At 54.5% G+C, this 10,044-nt stretch overlaps 1 protein-coding gene across 8 annotated transcripts in view; it reads left to right on the forward strand.

The window, feature by feature from the left end:
- CIITA (class II major histocompatibility complex transactivator) overlaps nucleotides 1–8,853 on the forward strand; it is a 46,319-nt gene extending 37,466 nt beyond the window's left edge. For all 8 annotated transcript variants that reach the window (XM_047713368.1, XM_047713369.1, XM_047713370.1 and 5 more), the window contains 7 exons: nucleotides 2,245–2,325; nucleotides 2,846–2,938; nucleotides 4,256–4,342; nucleotides 6,617–6,700; nucleotides 6,868–6,951; nucleotides 7,623–7,729; nucleotides 8,179–8,853. In XM_047713368.1, the coding sequence (XP_047569324.1) occupies nucleotides 2,245–2,325; nucleotides 2,846–2,938; nucleotides 4,256–4,342; nucleotides 6,617–6,700; nucleotides 6,868–6,951; nucleotides 7,623–7,698 (505 nt within the window). In that variant the 3' untranslated portion in view covers nucleotides 7,699–7,729; nucleotides 8,179–8,853. The remainder of the gene's footprint in view (nucleotides 1–2,244; nucleotides 2,326–2,845; nucleotides 2,939–4,255; nucleotides 4,343–6,616; nucleotides 6,701–6,867; nucleotides 6,952–7,622; nucleotides 7,730–8,178) is intronic.
- The last annotated feature ends 1,191 nt before the right edge of the window (nucleotides 8,854–10,044 follow it).

Consider the following 10,044-nt stretch of genomic DNA (forward strand, 5'->3'; position numbering starts at 1 on the left):
GAGGCGGTCACTGCCTTCCCCATCTTACAGATGAGAAAACTGAGGCCTAGCCATGTTAAGTGGCTTGCCCAAGGTCCCCAGCTGGTCACCCACCAGCTACCTGCCCCTCCTGATTTCTGCTCCCCCGCACCCCAGGAAAAACAAGCATTTCTGGTTTTGAACAGAGACAAGGTGCCACATTTGTACAGAATTTAAAATGTTGCTGGAAAGAGGAAATGCGTGAAAACAATCACCAAGGGCCCCTTCTGGCTCTGAATTATTTTCAGCTTAAAAAGCCCCGAGGCTGAGGTCGGAAGTGTGCTCTGGGGAACAATAGCTGTGAGGTGGAACGGCCCAGAACCAGGAGACTAGCCACCTGGAGGCCAGAAGCCCCAAGAAAGTTCTGAGGAAGGAAGGAAGGAAGGAAAGGACTATTCTGGGTGTGTGACTGCCAGCCACCGTGCCTGGTACCACGCAGGCCCTCACGGCCTGGAGATAAGGCCTGTTGGCTGCTCAGAACCCGTGAGGTGCTCTGTGGGGGGACGGGGTCCTTCCCTGAGTCAGCCCTTGAAGAGGTACCCTCCGTATCCTGTACTGCCTTCCCTGCTCCCTTCACTCCAGCCCCAGGGGTCTCCTTGCTGGCCTCCAGGTTCACTACACAGGGTCTGACCCCTGGGCCTTTGCACTGCCTTGCCTTCTGCCCACGATGCTCTTCCCCAGACACCTTCACGGCCCACGCCACTAGTCTCTTACTTCTTTCTCGTATCCACCAAGCCAAATGCTCCCGTGTTTGAAAGTATCATTCTACCTGACTACCCTGACTGCCACCGTACTAGTCTCTGAATTACTGCTTATCTCCCATGCCAGATAATCGACCGATTTCTTTGATTATCTGTCTTGCCCCCGGGACCGTCAGCTCCACGAACAAGGGACAGGATCTCTGTCTGTTTTGTTCATGGCCCTGTCCTGGACAGGCTTATATGGACCTGGCCCCCAGGAGGCGAGCCGTCAGTGTCAGATGCATGAACGCCATCATCCTTCCGGCAAGCTCATGGGACAGCGGCCAGATGCTGCGGAGACCAAGACTGAGCTGACAGGATTTGCCCACATGGTCCCACAGGGGCCACGTGGTCGGGCCCAGCTTCAAATCAGACATCGAACTCCCCCCTCGTGACCTTTTACGAAGGTTCACGGTTCCCAGACTTCGAGATTGCAAAGACAGAGAATATTTTAGAGTAAATTTGAGGGACTATAGGCAGTTACCACCTTTTCGTTTTTATCAAATGGGTTCATACAATAAATCCTGCTGGCACCATAATTTTATCAAAGAATAAACATTTTCTTGCAGGAAACACCCCAGAGGACACGATTTCAGAATAAAGGACAGTTAAATGGACGTTGAGTCCACTTAGCCATATTTTAAAAGCAGAACAGAACAGCCCTCCACCGTCTTTATTTTTCTCATTCCCTGGAAGTCGGGTGTAAATGCTGATCCACACTGTGAGACCTTGTGTGAATTAGTTAATCCCCTTTGTGCCTTGGTTTCCCCATCTGTAAAATGGAGATAAGAAGTGCCCTTAGCTCAGAGTTGTGAGGATGAAATGACATCTACTCTGAGTGAAGGACCTGGTGTGTGTCTGGCATATAAGTCCTCTATAAATGGTTTTATTTGTTATAAAATGTTTGAAGGGGCGGGGGGGTGGGAGGTTGGGGGCAAGTGGTGGGTATTGGAGAGGGCACGGATTGCATGGAGCACTGGGTGTGGTGCAAAACAAGGAATACTGTTATGCTGAAAAAAAAAATTATATGAGAAAAAAAAATGTAATGACACAGGGGCGCCTGGCTGGCTCAGTCAGTAGAGCACACAATGCTTGATCTCAGGGTTGTGAGTTGAAGCCCCACGATGGGCGTAGAGATTACTTAAAAAATAAATAAATTTTTTTAATTAAAAAACTTAAAAATAATGTAATGGCAGATAAGTAAAGCCATTTTTCTCAAGACTGGTGGTGGTCCTCAGGCCAGAGTTTGGGAACCACTTCCCCAGGCCTGGAGCCCAGCTGCCTCTAGGGGGGCTTTGGTGAAGTCTGGCAAAGCAGAAGGGACTGGGGTGCCATCTGGTGGGGATCAAGGGGAGGGAGGGCACTGGGGAGGCAGGGAGGGGCCGGGGGAGGGGTCTCAGACTGGACCTGCCTTCCACCTACCTTGGTACCTCACTGAGGAGCCTTGACTGTTCTGGGGGTGTTACCTCTGTTCTTTGCCTTCTAGGCTGGGCTCCGTCTCAGGCCCCCAGGCTTTTCCCAAACTGGTGAGGATCCTCGAGGCGTTTTCCTCCCTTCAGCATCTGGAGTGAGTATGGACGCAGACGCCCTCTGGTTTTGATAACCCCAACCCTGCCCCTGGGGACGGTGCACGCGGAAGGACCTTCTCTGTCCCTCCCTCGCTTCCCCTCTCCTGCTGCTTCCTCAGTGTGGCTGGTGGGAACGGCCACATGACCCCACTGCAGGGAAGGGAGGACCGATGAGAGAATCTCCAAGAACATAGAAGGTTGAGTCCCCTTGTGACCTCTGAAACTTCTTTTCCCTCGCCGGGCTCCCATGCTGTTCCTGGCACCGCCAGGAGGAGGCAGGGTCTTTGCATAGTTGTGGTCCCGAGAGGGTTAAGGAAGTTGCCGGAGCTCATGGGGCTGGGGGTGGGGGGAGTGGGGACAAAAGATTCAGGTCTATGGGGAGTCAGAACCTCGTTCCCTGGCTGGCTCTTGACAGTTTGTCTATGGTGTGGCCAAGGAAGGGGGGGATGGGAGGAGGCTCCCAGGTCGCTGGCCTCTGGGGTGTGCGCTGACAGCCCCTCCATCTGATTCCACCCGCAGCCTGGACTCGCTGAGCGAGAACAAGATCGGGGATGAGGGTGTCGAGCAGCTGTCAGCCACCTTCCCTCGGCTGAAGGCCCTGGAGACTCTCAAGTGAGTGCGGGAACTGCCCTTGGACTTTTGCGTTCTGTTCTTCCGGTCACTCACCCATTCGGTCATTTCATTGGTTAATTTCATCAGCAGATCCCGAAGGAGCACCTGCTATGGGCAGGCACCGTTCGGGGTCCTGGAGACCCCGCTTTAAACAACGATCAAAGTCCCTGACCTCAGGGATCTATCTCCTAGTAAACAAGCAAACAGATAAATCCGTGATTATGAAGCACACAGTGATGAACGTAAATAACGTTTAGTGAGACAAAGTTCTGCCGCGCGGTGCGAGAGGAGAAATGGACCAGGATGTGTCACTAAAACATCATCAAAATAGTAAATCTTTATTAAAGGAAGAAAAAAGAAAAAAGAGGGGCGCCTGCGTGGCTCAGTGGGTAAAGCCTCTGCCTTTGGCTCAGGTCATGATCCCAGGGTCCTGGGATCGAGACCTGCATCAGACTCTCTGCTCAGTGGGGAGCCTGCTTCCCTCTCCTCTCTCTCTGCCTGCCTCTCTGCCTACTTGTGATTTCTCTCAAATAAATAAGTAAAATCTTAAAAAAAAAAAAAAAAGAAAAAAGGAACGCCTTAGAGTCGAGTTCAAGACTCACGCTGGGCTCAAAAAACCAACCAACTGTCCTGGGTATTGGGAAGTGGATGGATGTGATGTGGGAGGATTCACATGATCGTTTACTGAACGTAGAGGGGATTGTCAAAGCCTGTCCACACTCCGCTTCTTAACTGGCTCGGGATGGCTGCAGGATCCGCTTTGGGATTTCTTTCACTGTAGGACACTGAGACTTCCCCAGTTTTATAGCATTCTGGGTGATGCTGTGGGTAAGCTAGCTCTCCCTCTCTCCCCCACTGCTCCCTTCGTCTCTCCCTCCCTCTCCAACCTTTCCTTCCTGTCTTTTTCCCACCCACTTAAGTATTTACTGAGCACCTACTATATGCTGAGCACAAGAGTACAGTAACAAAACAGACCTGACGTTAAACAAATAATAGGAACACGTATTCAAGTCTAGTGTGGAAATGTGGTCCAAAGGGAAGAGAAGGATGCCATCGAATCATAGAACAGGTGTGGAGGGCACATGAGCTCTCTCTTTATCGTCACTCCCACTCAGCCAAGCGTGGGACAGCATCTGTATTTACTAAGAATCGGCATGTTGCCGGTGACTCTCCTCCAGGTAGACAGGCATGTGTTTGCTGCTCAGGCCACTGTGTGGGGAAGTGAGAGTTCCCCAGCTCTGCCCCAGCTGGGTGGGCACGGATAGGGAAGGCCATCAGACTGGGTGCTGAGCCCTTCCCCTCGCTGTGTCTCTGCAGCTTGTCCCAGAACAGCATCACTGACGTGGGTGCCTGCAAGCTCGCCGAGGCCTTGCCCTCCCTGGCTTCATCCCTCCTCAGGCTGAGGTGAGTGGGGCCCCCACTGAGCTGGCGGGCTGGGGGAGGGTGGAGAGCCCCCCTTTCTGCCAGAGCTGCAGAGCCCAGCGCTGGGGCTGGAGAGAATCCCTACCAGGTATTGTGTTTGCTTTTCTTGCACAACTAGGTGCAGGGCGGGGGTGGGGTGGGGGGAGGGGCTTTGACCTAAAATCCAATATGAACACGATCCCCCCCCCCCCCCCGGAGCTGGGCCACGCCAAGGCCCCAAACAAGAGGATAGCAGGGCCTGGGGAGATGCGCCTGACAAGCTGGGAAAGTTGCTTACTCGTTTGGAAAATGGGGACCGTCCCAGTGGCCTATGGAAAGCACTTGGCACAATGCCCGTTTCTAGTGCACAGTAAATATTGGCCCTCTTTCCCCAGGGGATGGCAGGACTGAGGCTTTTTCTGGAGTCCAGCGGTGACGGTTTCTAGAAGGCTGACTGCGAACAGGCAGCCTTGGCGGGCTCTTGCAGCTCACACAGTGCCTGCACTGCCACCTTCTGGTAGGCCTTGGCATAGCACCTCTGGCTTTTGATGACTTCCAGCCTGGCTCCCCGGGGTGGTCCCGGGTCTGATGAGGGGAGCTCAGACCAGAGCCCCAGCCATGCAGCTCAGACTTGCCAGCTCTCCTCTCTGGCCAGGCTTTCCGACTCCCTCCTCATCACCCGCCAAGGACAGGCAGAGTCACATTCCCAGAGGAGATGGTATCTGGTTCATGTAGTTATTGAAGAATCCACCTTTTATCATTCCAGCCAGGGTCACCATGTACAGCTGGATGGGTTGTGTATTGTGCAAATCATAGTCTATGTGATTGGCACTCCCTAGACTTGTGCAGGGCATCTAATTACCTCTAATATCAACTATGGGCCAGTACTTGTGCTAGGAATACAGCTAGAGATACAGCTATGAACAAAACAGTCCTTGTCTTCAGGCTTCTTGCATATTAAATAAGCATGTGTACAAACAAAGTATTTTTAAATAGTGATTCATGCTGGGGAGAAAACTAACAAGGGCCTGAGAGGGTACAACGGGAATACTGAATTCATCAAAGAGGTCAGGAGACCCTCTTCTGTGGGAGGTACTCAGGGACAAGCATTCCAGGAGGAGGGAACAGAAGATGCAAAGGCCTTGAGGTAGGAAAGAGTTTGAGTCTTTGCCAGAAGGACCACTGTGGCTGGCTACAGGGAACGAGGGATAGAGGGTGGGAGACGAGGTGGGAGAGGTAGGGGAGGCCAGATTAAGCAGGGAGACCCTTGTAGGTCTGGAGGGGGCTTTTGGATTTTTCCCATTGTGAATGGAGAAGCAAGTGGGGCATGTGGGGGTAACAGCTGATCTGACTGACACTTTAGAAAATGCTGCTAATTAAACCATGACATTCATAGATGATTAGACACCAGGATCTCAGTGACATTCAGATGTGAACATGTACATCTTGGCATCAGTGAAATATGGGAAGAATCCTCTGTCTGTGGGAGGAGGGGGAAGCCCTCTGGGTTCTAAGACCCACCCCAGGAAGTAAAGGCTCCGCCTGGTTCCAGCCCTGGTCCTGGCCAACCTGGGACATCAGGGGATGCTGGAGGTTAGCCTAAATCCGCTTTGCTGCAGTATAGACCTGCTGCTTTTACACGCAGCCCTGCAGTGTAGCCCCAAGGCTGAGTCATGGCAAAGTCGTGGCCTTGAAATGAGAATCACAGGGGCACCTGGCATGTTAAAGGGATGATTGTTCCTGAGTATATAGCTTCAGCTGGCACCGGTGACACCCATCGAGTTATTCACTATGCTGCTCATGGTAGCTGGGACTACGTCGCAGAAACCCACGCTGGCCCAGTGGCTCTGGGTTTTTCTCTCCCCTGCTATGCCCCAGTGCTGGTCACACCATCTGCGGTAACTCATATAACCTTCACTGTCCTCCCACCCCCACCAGGAGGTAGTAATAACCGCAGCTAGGATTGTCATTCCACCTGCCAGGCTCCGTTTTGGGTGTTGTACCAGCATGAACTCATTTACTCCTCCCCATGATTATTGTGCCCATTTTCTGGAGGAGCAAACTGAGTCACACAGGAGTTAAGCAACTTGGCCAAAGGTCACACAGGCAGCGAGCCCTGCAGCTGGGATTTGAACTTGGGAAGTCTCAGCCAAGAAGCTGCTTCCGCTTGCTCCTGTTGCTTTCCCTGGACTCTGGGCCCGTTTTTCCCTCTGCAAAATGGGCCTAAAATCTGGCTGGGCGTGGATCCCCATGGACCCTGACCTCTGTTTCCTGCAGCGTGTACAATAACAGCATCTGTGATGTGGGAGCGGAGAGCCTGGCAAACGTGCTTCCAGACATGGTGTCCCTCCGGGTGTTGGAGTGAGTGTGGACAGTGGGTGGCAGGGGTCTGTGGCTTGGGGGGACTGCGGGGTCTCCTGCTGCCAGGCTGGGAAGGGCTGCTCTTTGAGAGCGTGGGGACAGCCTTGGTCTGGGGCCTGATGGCCCTGAGCAAGGGCCAGGCCCCCAGGATGGGTTTCCCTCTCTAGTGTCCAGTATAACAAGTTCACGGCCGCCGGGGCCCAGCAGCTCGCCGCCAGCCTGAGAAAGTGCCCTCACGTGGAGACACTGGCGTAAGTCTTGGTCCCTCTGTGGGTGGAGAGACACCAGCTCTCCAGGGGCACAGCTCCTGTGAGCCCTGAGCCCAAATCCCGCTTTCACCCTCACCAGTGTGGGATCTTAGATGAGCAAACTTTGCCGTGCTGGCCTCAGTTTCTTTGTGTGTAAAATGGGAGTGATAATATTTACCCCAAGCAGTTTTGTGAGGTTTAAGTTAATCTTGGAACAGTGGCTGTTGCCTGAAAATGCTCAGTGTATTAGGGTGAATGATAGGAAATCACTTAAATTCTGTGATTCTGGACCTGGCAAATTTAGCAGTTTCATATGGTTCAAATTTGTGTGTTATTCTGTCACCACAGTGTCCAATGCTGATATCAGCACTTTATACTCTCTCAAGGCACTTTCACCTACATAATCCCTCATATCTTCTGGGCTAGAATTTATAGGACCCATTTTACAGATGAGGAGAATGAGGCCCAGAGAAGCTAACTAACTTTTTTGAGGTCTAGAGCAGAACCCAGTCTACAGAAAGGGGTCTCAGGACTTCAAGGTCTCTGCAATCCCCATATCCCCGCCCTGGTCTGGTTCTGCTGGGTGGGAGGTCTCCAAGGTTCTAGGCTGGGTGGTAGGTGGGAATTGGGGGGTCCCCTTCTCTCCTCTAACTGGCCTGCCATGGACATCGCAGGATGTGGACGCCCACCATCCCGTTTGGTGTCCATGAACACCTACAGCAGCTGGACTCAAGGATCAGCCTCAGATGAGCTCTGGGATGCCTGGGACGAGCTACCCGAGGTGGGCTTGGACGGGGATAACTGGGGGGTGGCTGCTGGGTGAGCACCGCGGGATGTGCATCATCTGCGGCCTCCTGCTGTGATTGACGGAGGTGTCTTTAAAGGCTTTGGGGACTGGACCCTGAGCCTCCTGTCTGTGGCCTGGCCTGGAGAGGTGGGGGAAGGATGGAGCATGGGGGGTGGTCAGACATCCACAGGCCTTAGTTTGGGCAAGAGCTTCCGTAGAGGTCCCCCAGCCACCCCTGCCGCCTGCCCTGCATGGTCTTATAGGAATTTGCTCTACGCGTTTCTGTGCCAATGACTGTCCCCCCCACTTCTGTGCTCCCCCAACCTGTGATGTCCCCCTCCTCCAATGCCACGTCCTCCCCAATCTCAACAGTGCCCTGTCCATGGGTCCAGCTGCCCCCTCCTGAAACTTTCTGACTCAGCCCTTCTCCTGATCTCTCACAGCACGTTCTCAGAGGACGCTGACCACGCTGGACCTTGACCTGGTTATCTGTGGACACAGTTGTCCTTGGGCCTACAAGCCAAGCAGCCTGGCGCCCAGCCCTGCCGGCTCAGGGTCAGCCCCCACCCAGCTTCGAGGAGGACCTGCTCTGCGGGCTCAGCTCCGGGCCCCCAAGGGGCCCAGGTCGATGACAGCCCCACAGACGGGGTGGGCGCCCGGTGGCCACTGCGGTCCACCCAGGAACCCTGAGGCAGGCCCTGCGGGACACTACAGCGTAGGCAGGCCAGAGTAGAGGAGTGGGGCATCCCCATCTCTGTCCCCCCAGGTCCCTGCTGGCCCGGGAGAGAGGCACTTCTCCACACTGCACTCCTAATAGGGGTACACTGCATGCTGTGCGGACAGCCGTGGCCGCCCCGCCAGCTCCTTTCCCAAACTGTGACAGGCCGGGATTCTGCATTCTGCGGCAGCTGCTTTGTGTCTGCTGGACCCACTGTTTTGCACTAACTTCGTTGAGCCCAAAGCTTGGCCTGGCAGAGACACACCGGACTTTAGCTGGAAAGAGCGGACGGTACACTAATGGAGAGGGGAAGGGCGAGGGGGCTGGAGCCACACCTGCCTCTCAGCCTTCATTTCTTGTGTTGTGTTTCACTACATTATAAAGGGCTCATTTAATCTCATGGGCACGTCCACCATTTGAGTTTACACCTTGATGACCGTTTTGGGACGCCCGCTGTTCGTTTATCGAATGCACCACATATTCCCCTCAAGATGCAGGGACTTAAAACGACACATGCATTGATTCTGCTCCCGGGGCGGTCACTGTGGGCTGGGCTCGGTTGGGACAGCACATCTCAGCCTCACTCCGTGTCAGCGGGGGCCGCGTGCTGGCTGGTGGGGGTGCCCGGGGCTTTGGTTCCTCTAAGGAACCGACCACAGAGGAGGCACCTCTCCACGTGGGCTGGTTTGGGCTTCCTCATCGCGTGGCAGCTGGGTTGAAGGGCGATCATCCGAAATGGAAGAGGGAGACAGAGACCAGAGAGAGAAGAATCCTTTCTATAAACCATCCTTGGGAGTCACATGGCATCACTTGCTCCACATTCTTTCTGGAATGGGACAGGGGGCCTTGGCTGTCCTACCACCCACCCCCCAGCTTCCCCCCACCAGCGGAGTCCACCATGGCCCAAGTCCTGTCTCTTTGGAGAGGCCCTTCCTACGGCATCCCGAGCTTTAGTGGCAAATTCATATCTAGGGACCAGCAAGGTGATGCACCGTAAGCCTTGCAGGGGGTTTGTTTCCCTCTGCCTCTCTCTGACTCGCCGTTCTATCCTGGGAGCCATTTCGTAGTCGGGCTGGCATCTTGCCTTGGCCACGGTGAGCCTGGAAGGGACCTGGGAGCTTTGTGGTCTGCACTGAGAGCTGCAGCTCAGCTGTTGTTTTCACTGGAGCGTAGCCTGCTTGGTCAGAAGTCCCAAGGTGGGTCAAGCTGGCTTTCTCCCGGTGGCAGCGGGAGCAGTCTGCTCTGCTCTAGCGCACCAGCCCTGATGCCCGGTTCCCAGACTCTCCTCCTCTTTCCCGAAAGTGGGAGTCAGGGGTCAGGAGGTTCGTAGGGATTTGGACCCAACTGCTGGGTTGGCAGTCCTGGCAGAGACGGGTGTTGCCTTCTGCCGCGGCCCCGCTGCTGAGGGCACCAGGCGCTCTGACCCAGGCTTGGGTTTTAAAGAGCATGGGCATTACTCCTCAGGGTGTGCCCGCATTTGTGGATCGTGTGGACGCCCATGTGTGCAGCCGCAGGGGCGAGCACCCCCCAGCTGGATGGGGAGGGCACAGGGGCACGTACTGCTTCCGGTCTGAGTCAGAGGCCGTGATTA

Source organism: Lutra lutra, chromosome 18 (assembly GCF_902655055.1).
Source record: "Lutra lutra chromosome 18, mLutLut1.2, whole genome shotgun sequence".
Taxonomy (NCBI): domain Eukaryota; kingdom Metazoa; phylum Chordata; class Mammalia; order Carnivora; family Mustelidae; genus Lutra; species Lutra lutra.